The 16,604-nt window shown below is 38.1% G+C and overlaps 1 protein-coding gene across 1 annotated transcript in view; it reads right to left on the reverse strand.

The window, feature by feature from the left end:
• LOC126195552 (uncharacterized) overlaps positions 1 to 16,604 on the reverse strand; it is a 322,158-nt gene that overhangs the window by 257,229 nt on the left and 48,325 nt on the right. The window contains exons 4-6 of the mRNA XM_049934175.1: positions 7,657 to 7,766; positions 6,590 to 6,749; positions 5,344 to 5,486 (exon numbers count right to left, since the gene is read on the reverse strand). Coding sequence (XP_049790132.1) covers positions 5,344 to 5,486; positions 6,590 to 6,749; positions 7,657 to 7,766 — 413 coding nt within the window. The remainder of the gene's footprint in view (positions 1 to 5,343; positions 5,487 to 6,589; positions 6,750 to 7,656; positions 7,767 to 16,604) is intronic.

Genomic DNA, 16,604 nt, shown 5'->3' on the forward strand with positions numbered 1-16,604 from the left:
GAAGAAAGCGCAAAAACATCCAACACAAGAAGGCAAACCTTTATTTAATCCAAGAGTGTAGTTTTTTACCAATAACTACAGTTTGCCTGTCTTACTGAAACCATTTTGGTTGACAATCTAATACAGCACAATGAACAGTACTGGGATAGGAGCACGAAGACAAACTGTAGCGCTTTTGGGGTTTTTGAACAGTGTCTCTTTCTGGGTAAACATAACAGACAAAATGAGTTGTTGGTGTAAGTGTAGCGTCAGGCCTCACACACACACGCACACACAAAATCAAAGACCATGTTGGACTTTCTGCACCCAATTAACAGGTTTTGCCACCGTCCATATCACCCCTTTGCCCTTTAATTCAATATTCCCAAGCATGACTGGTAGTTGGTAAGTCTGATGCTCCCATATGGCAGATAGGACAGTGGACTGGAACTGAAGGGAAAGAAGCAAAAGTGCCCCTGCCCCCTCTCCTTTTTTTTTCTCTTCCGTCACTTAAAAGAGTGACATTCACTGTTTCTGATGCTCATTGTGTTACATTCCTCTATAATCTGTTGAGTGAATAATATGTTGGACTGGGGTAAGATGAGATCAGAATATCTGTAACTGGACTATGCAGAGTAATGTTTAAACTGAACTTTGGGTTGACAAATGCTTTACTGGAAACTCAAATGAAAAATTTTGGATGGCTTCACTGTCTGAATGACATTCTTCTTTGATGCAATAATTCAGTGTACAACTTCATTTTCAATCTTCAGTCTGACCCTCCATTTTTTTCTTTTGTGTAGTCAGTTACTAAAGGTGAGTGTGCTCCCAAATGCACATGGTATCAGTTCAATATACTCTGCTGCAATCCAGGCCTTGTTTCCATAACAGAGATTCGCATCACTTCTTGACCATTATTCGGTGCTTGAATATAATTTGTTCTTTCGATTTTTTATACTTCTTGTAATTTTGGTAAATTCCACTCTATTTCTCAAAGAACTACTCACAAAAACATTGCTATATTTATTAAGTTTTATCAAACAATGCATTTCATGAAAAATGATGCTTCAAGATCAAAATGTTAGGAACACTGTCAAAAAGTTAGTACTGAGAAAGGTGCTTACAGGATGCACAATAGCAAACATAAACATTAATTTATATAATGAGGGGATTATTAACTGTGATTCTGAGTAGCTACTCTAGGTTTGAAGAGCCAAGGTAATGGCAAAGAGAGGATGAAGGCACTGGCTTACTCAGGTCTGTAGAAGAGAATTGATTGTTGTTGGATTAAGTGTGTGCAACTGTTAGGCTGTAAGAGAGCAACATCGTTAAACAGGTAAATAAATAGAAGGTTTTATAAGGTGAACATCAATTTGTAATCATCTCGATGAATGGTCCCACGTTTAGGATGGTGGGGTCTGGGCTGTCAGAATGTGATATATAGGAGCCGCACTAACTACAAAGAATAGAATCTCGATATGGTTGGGAGAGAGGAGGGGGAGGGTGGGGGGGGGGAGAAATGATAAACTCCAACCTATTCAAGAGTAGCACATGAGTGTGATTAACAATTAACAATAGCTTTGGACTAACAAATGAGATGAAAGGGAAAGAAAGAGTAGAATAAGTTAAGGCCAAGCAGATGGCAGAAATGATTTATTTATCAATTATATTAGTACTGACATCATCTCTGATATGCTCAAAAGGAGAAATCAATAAGTCTCTAAGTCTTAATTTCAGGACTAACTTCTCCATATTACTATAACTTAAGAAGCATGAGAAGGAAGAGGAGGAGGAGTAAAGGAAAAATATGCATGAGGAAGTGGAAATATTTTCAGAATGAATCAACTCACAAGGCTCACATTCATTCTCAACACAGAATTCACTCAAAGATGGAAACATTAGCACTTCATTAAGAACACAAGGTGTTTCTAAAAACCCATCAAATACAACACAACAGTTGAAAACATCAAGAAAATAAATAGCCCCTATGAGAGAGACAAAAACCGCCAAAATATTAACATGTATGGGTAACTAATAATTTCTAAGATTTTTTTCTTTCCAAACATAACACTCACTGACAATTGGAAGCACAGCTTATGAATGCTCAAGATTGGTTACCTTCCTTTCTGTCGTCTGTTACAATTCTGTTGATAGTTAAGCAGAATGTTCCTTTTATGTTCATATGGCAAGTAGAGACGACACTGCAATAAACTGCTTTGAAAAATAAATAACGTACTTCTAAAAATTAAAGTGTGTCTGGAAACATATGGGAAAACAAGCATTATACAGCAAACTTCTTGAAAATAAGTAATAATGTGCAAGTTAAGTGACAAGTTCTTTATAAAGTATGAAATTTTGCTACGAATATTTTCACAATTCCTTTCAATTTCACATAATATTGATAGAATCTTCACATTCTATTTTACAGCATTTGCTCCCATTCACCCCCATCCCTGAAATCTGTAGTGCAGAGTTTTTATTCATATTCCGAAGGGAGATCAATTTATTCTCTGGGGCGCAATAAATTTTTTGAGTCAGCTACAAAATTAAGTTCTTATGGTGCGACATATCTCAAAACTGATTAAGTCATTTACATCAAAAATCGGCACTTTCTGGGGGTCTTCGTATTTTAATATTTGACATATAGTGGCCACAATGGTAACACTAACTTATGTTAGCAATGATATCCTTCCTCAGACAGAGGTACTTACCATCATCAAATTTATCGTAGGCCACTGGAGCACTGAAGGATTTCAAAGTAATCGGGTAAAATATGTGTCATTCCATTTCAAGAAGGATCATTGGTCAGATGGACATAATTATAGGTCTATTTTGTTGATGTCAATCTGTTGCAGAACTATGAAACAAGTTGCGTGCCCTTTTTGGGGAACAAATGGAAACTTCCTATGTAAGAATCAATGTGTATTCTGAAAACAGGAATGTTGTGAAAGTTGACTCCCACTGTTTACCCAAGAGATCCAGAAGACGTAGGTAAAGGCTCCCAGGGTAATGTTGATATGTTCCTTGACTTCTGGAAGGCATTCAATACACTTTCACGTTGTTGCCTAGTAATCACAAGACTCGTCAATTCCATAACTAGGGTATTTGCATAAACTTTTATGTGTCTATCAGGAGTACTAAAAATTTAGCCTCATGAACTATAAGTATTCACAGCAATTCTGATTCTTTGTAATTTTATAATTTTTTCAAGTGAATATTTCTTTCAGTAAATTGACTATATTTTATCACAAAATAAAGAAATCATACAGGATGTAACTGTCTAAAACCACTTTGGAACTTCAATTAATCACAGTCTGATGCAGAATAAAAACAGAAAAATGGTGCAATGAAACAATTCATTGGCAGGACATCACAGTTATTAAATACGAGAATATTTTTATAAATACAGAAGTATGTCAGATTAAATTAAGCAACTGGGTCACCATCTTGGAAAGTTAAGATTAGAGAGATATTGGGGAAAAAAAAACAAGTACTCAACAAAAGTACTTATGCAAGAAACCATAGATGTTGCAGGTATGAAAATGGAACAGAAAATAAAATATCAAATAGAACAAGGCAACTATTATGGAGAAGGCATGACTCACAAGTAAACAGTACCTGAAAACACAATGGAATACGCAGAATTAAACAATCAGAGATGGCTGATAGGCTGCGAAAAAGTGCAATGAAACTTTGACAACAAATTATTTAAAATATTAAGAGAATATAGAAAACAAAAGAGAAACTGTTTGATATACCCAAGATCACCACAAAAATACTCAACCATCTCCAGAATTAGATATTTCAGGTTAAGACATTGTCTGCCCTATAATGTGTTCCCTAATGATTCTGACACTATGTCACGAGACTAGTGACAAGACACCACATTGGCCCACAATAACTTTGCATAATGCTCAAGACAATAAAGTTACAAGAATTCAGCCCTATGCCACAGTGTACTGACAATTGTGCTTCTCACTCACTATCTGCAACTAATATAGGAAGATGATAAAAAGCTACTGATACTCTTTGCACCAATCAATGCACTCTGCTAACTGCTGATGTAAAAGTATAATTTTACACTACATCTGCATTTTCCTAATTTATGAAATTCTATATCATAGTTTACACCATATGAAGACCTTGTTCAGCACCAAATCACATGTACAGAGATAGCAAGACCCTGTCATTTTTTACATTTTCTGTCGTTCCTTAGTTGCTTCAAAATTCATGGAGGCATGTTCTGTCTTTGCTACTAAATGAAAGGCAGTTTGTATTTTGCCACAGGCATTTCACTTCTTTTATTTACGAAGCATCTTCAGTGGCCTGTCATATTGACACCTTCTACTGCTTCTCATAAATAAAAACTATCTACACATGCACTCATAGTTAATTGATGCAGCCTAATTGTGATTGTGTTGATGAAGTGTGATTATCAACATGAGTAATTACTCCCTCATATATTGTGAGTATTGACCAGCTGTCTGTCCAGGCTTTTTTCCTACACTGCACAGAGGTCTCCTTATTTGCAATTATCCAGCCAGATAATCATACAGAATGACTTCAGTAAAGTGCAAATGTAGACTGCATTAGTTTTAAATGTTCTACTTCGTATCTGAACATAACTGTACAAGTGTGTATGCAAAATACATAAATGGTGACGAAATGATTACTGAAGAATGTTCACTTCCAAATTTATCTTCTCAGTCAACTTATTCTTTATAATTGAGCCATATATTACTACAAAACACACCTTTTCCTTTGATGTTCCACATTATTTCTATCAGTTCTATTTCGAGATTTCTACATCCTGCCTGTTTAGAATTTATTCTCGGCATCTTGTAAGGGTTCAACCACTACATGATTTGATTTGATAAGATGTCAGTGCATTCCTTAAGTTTAATTATACCTGTTTCATGTGATATTCACAAAAGATGAGCTTATACTGATTTTATGCCTGCAGGAAATATGTTTTTCTTGCCTTATATTTTAATTTGTAAGTACTGTGAAATTCATTTGCAATAATAATTCTATAATAATTGAAACATTTGAGATGTGGTGCTACAGAAGAGTGCTGAAAATCAGATGCACTGATAATATAAGAAATGACAAAGTTCTCTACAGAATCGGAGAAGGAACATATGGAAGACACTTACACCAGAAGAAGTTACAGGATGGTAGGGCACATGTTAAGGCATCAGCAAATAACCTCCACAGTTCTAAAGCGAATTGTTGAGGGTAAAAACTGTAGAGGAAGACAGAGGCTTGAATATATCCACCAATTTTATAGTATGCATTTACATACTCTACTAATATACATCCAGCTGCAAACACGCTGAATTACATTAAATAGGAATTACAAACCTCTTTGCTGCAGACATTGATTGTAATTCCTCTTGCTTCTTAGATTTTGGTCCATGTGACCGAATCAAATGTAGCTTAACACACTCAGCTGACTTTAAGCGTTTTTGACACACAGGGCACATATCATCTGTAGTGATGCTTACCTGAAACCCAATGCAATAATTTTTCAAGCTTCAATGGAGTTAAAAAGCAAATAACTGAATAGATAGTATTGCAACTGGCAGTCACGATAGTAGGATGTATCGCCTTTAGTGCCTTAACTGACGTCAATGTTTACAGATTTTACTTACCACTCAATGACAAATAAGTGAGTACTAAAATTAAATTATATGTTGAGGCAATAAGTAACTGTCACTTTTGTAGCAATATATATAGCAATAAATAATATTAAACTTCCTGGCAGATTAAAACTGTGTGCCAGACCGAGACTCGAACTCGGGACCTTTGCCTTTCGCAGGCAAGTGCTCTACCATCTGAGCTACCCAAGCATGACTCACGCCCCATCCTCACACCTTTACTTCTGCCAGTATCTCGTCTCCTACCTTCCAAACTTTACAGAAGCTCTCCTGTGAACCTTACAGAACTAGCACTCCTGAAAGAAAGGATATTGCGGAGACATGGCTTAGCCACAGCCTGGGGGATGTTTCCAGAATGTGATTTTCACTCTGCAGCGGAGTGTGAGCTGATATGAAACTTCCTGGCAGATTAAAACTGTGTGCCAGACTGAGACTCGAACTCGGGACATTTGCCTTTCACAGGCAAGTGCTCTACCATCTGAGCTACCCAAGCACGACTCGCACCCTGTCCTCACAGCTTTACTTCTGCCAGTACCTCGTCTCCAACCTTCCAAACTTTACAGACGCTCCCCTGCGAACCTTGCAGGACTAGCACTCCTGAAAGAAAGGATAGCCATGTCTCTGCAATATCCTTTCTTTCAGGACTGCTAGTTCTGCAAGGTTCGCAGGAGAGCTTCTGTAAAGTTTAGAAGGTAGGAGACGAGGTACTGGGAGAAGTAAAGCTGTGAGGACGGGGCATGAGTTGTGCTTGGGTAGCTCAGATGGTAGAGCACTTGCCCGCGAAAGGCAAAGGTCCCGAGTTAGAGTCTCGGTCCGGCACACAGTTTTAATCTGCCAGGAAGTTTGATATCAACGCACACTCCGCTGCAGAGTGAAAATCTCATTCTGGAATAAATAATATTGTTCATTAATTATAGTAAATTTTGAAATAGTAGAGAATTAAGGCTTACCCCAGCACATGTAGCATAGTGTGCACTCATATCCTGGTATGAGAGACTAATATAGTTGCAGGCTCTCAGGGGGCACCGTATGTAGCCAATGTCCTCCAACGATTCCATCCAGTACTGTGCAAAGCCTGACAACATTCGCCTTGCTCGAGTTCTCACAGTGCTAAAAATAAGAAGTCCATATATCATCATAATTATAAAAGTACCAGAATTTCTGGAAGTAGCAGCTGTTTTGGTTCTTACGTACAATGTTAATATACAGTCTTTTGAGATGAGGAAAAAAATATTGTTATTTGACACCAATCTTTAATGACAGGAAATTAGTTGTAAATTTAGGATACAAAAGTAGTTCATGATAGCTGTATCTCAATATATTTTGCAAATATCTGTAGGTAACATTATGAAGCAATTTGAAAAACAAAAATACAGAAAATCATTTACAGGGAAGATGAATGAATGATGTCAATTTGTTGGGAGAATTCTGCAAAGCAGGTTGCATGCATGGCTCAGGTGGTGGTGGTGGTGGTGATGGTGATGTTTGGTTTGTGGGGCGCTCAACTGCGCAGTCACCAGCACCCGTACAAAGTCACAATTTTGACACAGTCCCCCCCCCCTTCCCCCCCACACACACAGTCCAATCTAGTCGCTGTCATGAATGAAGATGATGGTGAAATGAAGGAGACAACACAAACACCAGTTGCTGGGCAGAGAAAATCCCCAATATGGCCAGGAATCGAACCTGGGACCCCGTGTTCTAGAGGCAGCAACGCTAGCCACTAGACCACGAGCTGTGGACATGGCTCAAGTGACAGTTGATGCCAGTACAGTTATTACTATAAACTGACAAGATGGCTGGCATGGTGGTGCACCAGAAGAACTTTAAGCATGAGCACTGACTGATGGAGTAAGATGCACCTGGGCATGAAGCACTTGGGTTGACAAGAAACATGAAAATCATAAAGAATGTAATGTGTAAAGCCCAGGAAATAAAAAGAAAGCCAACATTAGCAATATGGATAGGTTTATGAGATACAAATGCAGTGTTTTTGTAACAAATTGGATTTTCTTACTTGTTTGAGTAGCATCTGGTGGAACTATCATCTGCACTGAGTGCACTTGCACATGTTGTCTGTTGCTGTGGAGTCTGCTGAGGTTGCACTTGATTAATCATTGGTATAAGCTTTCAACATATAAGAAAAAGAAAACAAGTGATTAGGTGACAAGTCAATCCGGTGAAATCAAAACACTTCAATAATCACTTCAAATTACACTATTGAAACATGTTAACCAATCATGGCTATGGTAAACACTGCTAGCATTTTACAGTTCTCAAAGAAATACTACAGCAAAATGATCATTTTTAATTCTAGATTTACTTCACAAACAATTTTCACATTCTGTACTGTATACAGACTGAAAACAAAAATAAATAATCAAAGAAATACCAACACCTATGAAAAGAATAGACTGCTACTCACATTAAGATAACGGATTGAGTTGCAGACAGGCACAATGAAAAGGCTTACACACTAAGCTTTTGGTCAAAACCTTCTTCAGAAATGAAAGGAAAACACATTCACACAAGCAGGCACACCTCACTCACAAATGACCTCCTCCTCCGACCGCTCAGGCAGATTGCAACTGTTGTGGGCGAACAAAAGCAGCAATCTGGAGTGGGGCAGGGAAGGGGGAGGGATGGCAGGGTACAGGTAGGGATAAGCGAAGAGCTCTGCCTTGCAGAGCACGGAGGGACTACAAAGCTGCAGGACAAAGCTGCCAGGTGCAGTGTCGGGAGGCTGGGGTGGGGGGTGGGGGGGAGGGTAATGGGAAAGGGGAGGAGCAGAAACAGGAAAAGACTGGCGAGTGTATTGGCAGAGATCAGTGCACAGTGAAGGTGAGGGGACTTGAATTGGGATGAGGTGCAAGCACAGAGGAGGTGGAAACTTGTGTGTGGAGTGTGGGTACAGCAGGTTATCATAGGCTGGGGTCAGGATCATTTCGGAAATGGAGAATGCGTTGTAAGGATAACACCTATCTGTGCAGTTCAGAAACGCTGGTGGTGGGGAATATGGCCTGGGTTGTGAAACAGCCACTGAAGTCAAGCATCTTATATTCAGCTGCATGTTATGCCATAGAGTGGTCCGTCTGCTCTTGGTCACAGGTTGGCGGTGGCCACTCATCCTGGTGGACGGTATCAATGGTACAATGGTAACAGAGAGATATCTACCACACAAGAGGTGCTACTGATACCCCATGGTACGCAAATCAGGTCAGAACGCATAATAATAATAATAATAATAATAATAATAATAATAATAACAATAATAATCAGCCAGGCGTAAAAGGCGACGAAAAGAACAAACCACTAATAGGGCTAACCCCCCTTTTAGTGTGATTAGTTGGTTCAGGACAGAACTAAAGAAGCCTCGGACAAGCGCCGTCATGGTCGGGGACGACGCTTGAACCCTATGCCCGCCCACAATGGTAACGACACTGCTAGCCAACTGGAAAATGATTTAAATCCAAATAGAGGTGTTTTGCAGGATATGCTTCCTGCAACCACCCTAGAAGGAAAACAAAGACAGAGGATGAGATGGTCAGATGAAGTTAATCGACACCTCATGTTCTGTTATTACCAAGCAACAAACCTAGGAACCAACACAACTGGATACAGATCACAAGTATACACAACAATTATTACCAGATACCCAGAATTAAAAGTTTTAACAGAACAACGACTAGCTGATCAGATCCGTGTAATAATCAAAAATAACAGGATACCCCAGTCAGAATTAGAAAACATCAAACAACAAGTACAACAAATACTGGAACAAAATAATGTGCAATCAGAAGAAGAAGAAAATACAGTAATGGACTCAAACATCCCAGAGCAAACAAACAAAGAACAACACGCACCAATTAAACAATCAGAGGAAAACGAAATCTTAAGACAGCCACCAGAACAAGCACAAATAGAACACGAAGTGACACAGATGTTAGATATAGAAGAAAAATTTCAGCTAACATATATAGAATACAAAGACACATATACAGACATTAGACCATTCTTGCATAGACCACCAAATAACCCACAAGTCGAAACAACAATAAAAACTATCAACACAATCATACACAACAAAATAAATGAAAACACAACTATGGAAGAGTTACAACTACTGGTTTATATAGGAGCACTCACTACACTAAATATACACACTAGGCAGAGATCAGAACCAACCAACACACAGAAGAAACCCACAAAACCAGCATGGCAACACAGGCTACAGATCAAAATAGAAAAACTGAGAAAAGACATCGGACAGCTAACACAATTTATAAGAAATGAAATCTTGGAAAAAAAAACGAAAAAGGTTAGGTAAAATCTCACAACAAGAAGCGACAGAGCAATTAGACGAAAAGAAGCAGAAATTACAAGCATTAGCCAAACGACTCAGAAGATACAAAAAAAGTGAAAATAGAAGGAAACAAAACCAAACATTCAACACAAACCAAAAGAAATTTTACCAGACAATAGATAACACACACATTAAAATAAACAATCCACCAAACATAACAGACATGGAACACTTCTGGAGCAACATATGGTCAAACCCGGTACAACATAACAGGCATGCACGGTGGATACAAGCAGAAACAGACACATACAAGATGATACCACAAATGCCTGAAGTGATAATTTTGCAACATGAAGTCACCCAAGCAATTAATTCTACTCACAATTGGAAAGCCCCTGGAAATGATAAAATAGCAAATTTCTGGTTAAAAAAGTTCACCTCAACACATTCACATCTAACTAAATTATTTAACAGTTACATTGCAGACCCATACACATTCCCTGATACACTTACACATGGAATAACTTATCTGAAACCTAAAGATCAAGCAGACATAGCGAACCCAGCTAAATATCGCCCCATAACATGCCTACCAACAATATACAAAATATTAGCTTCAGTCATTACACAGAAATTAATGACACATACAACACAGAACAAAATTATAAATGAAGAACAAAAAGGCTGTTGCAAAGGAGCACGAGGATGTAAAGAGCAACTGATAATAGATGCAGAGGTGACATATCAAGCTAAAACTAAACAAAGGTCGCTACACTACGCATACATTGATTACCAAAAAGCTTTTGATAGTGTACCGCACTCATGGTTACTACAAATATTGGAAATATACAAAGTAGATCCTAAATTGATACAGTTCCTAAACATAGTAATGAAAAATTGGAAAACCACACTTAATATCCAAACAAATCCAAATAATATCACATCACAGCCAATACAGATTAAGCGTGGAATATACCAAGGAGACTCATTAAGTCCTTTCTGGTTCTGCCTTGCTCTGAACCCACTATCCAACATGCTAAATAATACAAATTATGGATACAATATTACTGGAACATACCCACACAAAATCACACATTTGCTATACATGGATGATCTAAAACTACTGGCAGCAACAAATCAACAACTCAACCAATTACTAAAGATAACAGAAGGATTCAGCAATGATATAAGTATGGCTTTTGGAACAGACAAATGTAAGAAAAATAGCATAGTCAAGGGAAAACACACTAAATGGCTCTGAGCACTATGGGACTTAACATCGACGGTCATCAGTCCCCTAGAACTTAGAACTACTTAAACCTAACTAACCTAAGGACATCACACAACACCCAGTCATCACGAGGCAGAGAAAATCCCTAACCCCGCCGGGAATCGAACCCGGGACCCCGTGCTCGGGAAGCGAGAACGCTACCGCGAGACCACGAGCTGCGGACGGAAAACACACTAAACAAGAAGATTACATATTGGATAACCACAGCAACTGCATAGAAGCTATGGAAAAAACGGATGCCTATAAATATCTAGGATACAGACAAAAAATAGGAATAGATAATACAAATATTAAAGAAGAACTAAAAGAAAAATATAGACAAAGACTAACAAAAATACTGAAAACAGAATTGACAGCAAGAAACAAGACAAAAGCTATAAATACTTATGCCATACCAATATTGACCTACTCATTTGGAGTAGTGAAATGGAGTAACACAGACCTAGAAGCACTCAATACACTTACACGATCACAATGCCACAAATATAGAATACATCACATACATTCAGCAACAGAAAGATTCACATTAAGCAGAAAGGAAGGAGGAAGGGGATTTATCGACATAAAAAACCTACATTATGGACAGGTAGACAATTTAAGAAAATTCTTTCTAGAACGAGCAGAAACTAGCAAAATACACAAGGCAATCACTCATATAAATACATCGGCTACACCACTGCAATTTCATAACCACTTCTACAACCCTTTAGATCACATAACATCAACAGATACGAAGAAAGTAAATTGGAAAAAGAAAACACTTCACGGCAAGCACCTGTATCATCTAACACAGCCACACATCGATCAAGACGCATCCAACATATGGCTAAGAAAAGGCAATATATACAGTGAGACGGAAGGATTCATGATTGCAATACAGGATCAAACAATAAACACCAGGTATTACAGCAAGCATATTATTAAAGATCCCAATACCACAACAGATAAATGCAGACTTCGTAAACAACAAATAGAAACAGTAGATCACATCACAAGCAGATGTACAATACTAGCAAATACAGAATACCCCAGAAGACATGACAATGTCGCAAAAATAATACATCAACAGCTTGCCTTACAACATAAACTTTAAAACAACACATTCCTACATACAAGTATGCACCACAAAATGTACTGGAGAATGATGAATGCAAATTATACTGGAACAGAACCATTATAACAGATAAAACAACGCCACATAACAAACCTGACATCATACTCACCAATAAAAAGAAGAAATTAACACAACTAATCAAAATATCCATACCAAATACAACAAATATACAAAAGAAAACAGGAGAAAAAATTGAAAAATACATCCAACTGGCTGAGGAAGTCAAAGACATGTGGCATCAGGATAAAGTTGACATCATACCAATTATACTATCAACTACAGGAGTCATACCACACAATATCCACCAGTACATCAATGCAATACAGCTACATCCAAACATATATATACAACTACAGAAATCCGTAATTATTGATACATGTTCAATTACCCGAAAGTTCCTAAATGCAATATAACACATACCGTACAGTTAATAGGAAGTGACGCTTGATCAAGGTCCGCGTCACTTTCCATTTTTAACCAGACTTAACGTCTGAGAAAGTAAAGAAATAATAATAATAATGCATGCCAAATTTAAAAGAATGCAAAAGCCCAAGACTCGCAAAGTTTTACAGAAGTCCGAAAATCAGCATGAATTTCAATGTGAGATGCTTTTAACAGCTTCCGCAACAAAACTTTGTCCCAAAATCTGGCAAAAAAACCAAAGAGATTCTATTCATATGTAAAGTACATCAGTGGCAGGACACAATCAAAATTTACACTGCGTAATAAAAACGGTGAGGTTACCGATGGCCGTGCCACTAAAGCAGAGTAACTAACCACAGTTTTCCAAAATTCCTTCACGAAGGAAGACAAAGTAAATATTCCACAATTCAAATCAAGAACAATATGAGTAACTTAGAAGTAGAAATCCTCTGTGCAGCAAAGCAGCTTAATTCAAAGTAATCTGTTGACACACAGATAGCATGGATTCAGAAAATACAGTTCTTGTGAAACACAACTATTTCTTTATTCACATGTAATAACAAGCAGCATTGACAGGGGGTGTCAAATTGATTCTATATTTTTAGCTTTCCAGAAGGCTACTGACACTGTTCTTCACAAATGACTTCTAACCATATTGCATGTCTATGGAGTAGCGTCTCAGCTGTGCAACTGGATTTGTGCTTTCACATCAGAAAGGTCACAGATCACAGTAACTGATGGAAAATCAAGTAAAATGGGAAATAGGACCTCTGCTCTTCCTGATTTACATACACGATTTAACCTGAGTAGCTATCTTAAGATTCTTTGCTGATAATGTGGTCATTTACCATCTTGTAAGTCATCAGATGATCAAAATCAATTGAAAAATGATTTAAACATGATATCTCTACAGTGCAAAAAGTGGCAATTGACTCTAAATAATGAAAAGCATGAAGTCACCTACACAAGTACTAACAGGAATCCGCTGAATTTCATTACATGATAAATCACACAAATCTAAAGGCTGTAAATTCAACTGAATACATAGGGATTACAATTATGAATAACTTAAATTTGAATGATTGCATAGATAATGTTGTGGGGAAAGCAAACCAAAGACTGCTATTTATGGGCAGAACACCCAGAAAATGGAACAGGTCTAGAAAGAGACTGGTTACACTATGCTTGTCCACACACTTCTGGAGTATTCCTGTGCAAGATGTGATCCATACAAGATAGGATTGACAGGAATTGTGAAATAGTGGAGAGAGCATCACGGATATGATGCGCAAATTGGGGTGGCAGCCATTAAAACAAAGGCATTTTTTACTCTGTACGGACCTTCTCATGAAATTTCAATCACCAACTTTTCCTCAGAGTGTGAAAATATTTTGTAGACAGCCACTTACATAGTGAAAAATGATAATCATAATAAAATACAAGAAATCAGAACTCACATGAAAGGATATGTGTGTTTGTTTTACCGCACATTGTTCAATAGTGGAATGGTTGAAAAATTGCTAAGTTGTTTGATGAACCCTCTGTCAGGCACTTAATTGTGAATTGTAGAGTAATCATACATAACAATAGAAATAATCAATTTTTGACAATATAATGTAATTGTTGTTGTTGTTGTTGTGGTCTTCAGTCCTGAGACTGGTTTGATGCAGCTCTCCATGCTACTCTATCCTGTGCAAGCTTCTTCATCTCCCAGTACCTACTGCAACCTACATCCTTCTGAATCTGCTTAGTGTATTCATCTCTTGGTCTCCCTGTACGATTTTTACCCTCCACGCTGCCCTCCAATGCTAAATTTGTGATCCCTTGATGCCTCAAAACATGTCCTACCAACCGATCCCTTCTTCTAGTCAAGTTGTGCCACAAACTTCTCTTCTCCCCAATCCTATTCAATACCTCCTCATTAGTTACGTGATCTACCCACCTTATCTTCAGCATTCTTCTGTAGCACCACATTTCGAAAGCTTCTATTCTCTTCTTGTCCAAACTGGTTATCGTCCATGTTTCACTTCCATACATGGCTACACTCCATACAAATACTTTCAGAAACGACTTCCTGACACTTAAATCTATACTCGATGTTAACAAATTTCTCTTCTTCAGAAACGCTTTCCTTGCCATTGCCAGTCTACATTTTATATCCTCTCTACTTCGACCATCATCAGTTATTTTACTCCCTAAATAGCAAAACTCCTTTACTACTTTAAGAGTCTCATTTCCTAATCTAATCCCCTCAGCATCACCCGATTTAATTTGACTACATTCCATTATCCTCGTTTTGCTTTTGTTGATGTTCATCTTATATCCTCCTTTCAAGACACTGTCCATTCCGTTCAACTGCTCTTCCAAGTCCTTTGCTGTCTCTGACAGAATTACAATGTCATCAGCGAACCTCAAAGTTTTTACTTCTTCTCCATGAATTTTAATACCTACTCCCAATTTTTCTTTTGTTTCCTTTACTGCTTGCTCAATATACAGATTGAATAACATCGGGGAGAGGCTACAACCCTGTCTCACTCCTTTCCCAACCACTGCTTCCCTTTCATGCCCCTCGACTCTTATAACTGCCATCTGGTTTCTGTACAAATTGTAAATAGCCTTTCGCTCCCTGTATTTTACCCCTGCCACCTTCAGAATTTGAAAGAGAGTATTCCAGTTAACGTTGTCAAAAGCTTTCTCTAAGTCTACAAATGCTAGAAACGTAGGTTTGCCTTTTCTTAATCTTTCTTCTAAGATAAGTCGTAACGTTAGTATTGCCTCACGTGTTCCAACATTTCTACGGAATCCAAACTAATCTTCCCCGAGGTCCGCTTCTACCAGTTTTTCCATTCGTTTGTAAAGAATTCGCGTTAGTATTTTGCAGCTGTGACTTATTAAACTGATAGTTCGGTAATTTTCACATCTGTCAACACCTGCTTTCTTTGGGATTGGAATTATTATATTGTTCTTGAAGTCTGTGGGTATTTCGCCTGTCTCATACATCTTGCTCAGCAGATGGTAGAGTTTTGTCATGACTGGCTCTCCCAAGGCCATCAGTAGTTCTAATGGAATGTTGTCTACTCCCGGGGCCTTGTTTCGACTCAGGTCTTTCAGTGCTCTGTCAAACTCTTCACGCAGTATCTTATCTCCCATTTCATCTTCATCTACATCCTCTTCCATTTCCATAATATTGTCCTCAAGTACATCGCCTTTGTATAAACCCTCTATATACTCCTTCCACCTTTCTGCCTTTCCTTCTTTGCTTAGAACTGGGTTGCCATCTGAGCTCTTGATATTCATACAAGTGGTTCTCTTCTCTCCAAAGGTCTCTCTAATTTTCCTGTAGGCAGTATCTATCTTACCCCTAGTGAGACAAGCCTCTACATCCTTACGTTTGTCCTCTAGCCATCCCTGCTTAGCCATTTTGCACTTCCTGTCGATCTCATTTTTGAGACGTTTGTATTCCTTTTTGCCTGCTTCATTTACTGCATTTTTATATTTTCTCCTTTCATCAATTAAATTCAATATTTCTTCTGTTACCCAAGGATTTCTATTAGCCCTCGTCTTTTTACCTACTTGATCCTCTGCTGCCTTCACTACTTCATCCCTCAGAGCTACCCATTCTTCTTCTACTGTATTTCTTTCCCCCATTCCTGTCAATTGTTCCCTTATGCTCTCCCTGAAACTCTCTACAACCTCTCGTTCTTTCAGTTTATCCGGGTCACATCTCCTTAAATTCCCACCTTTTTGCAGTTTCTTCAGTTTCAATTTGCAGTTCATAACCAATAGATTGTGGTCAGAATCCACATCTGCCCCTGGAAATGTCTTACAATTTAA

Source organism: Schistocerca nitens, chromosome 7 (genome assembly GCF_023898315.1).
Source record: "Schistocerca nitens isolate TAMUIC-IGC-003100 chromosome 7, iqSchNite1.1, whole genome shotgun sequence".
In the NCBI taxonomy this organism is placed as follows: domain Eukaryota; kingdom Metazoa; phylum Arthropoda; class Insecta; order Orthoptera; family Acrididae; genus Schistocerca; species Schistocerca nitens.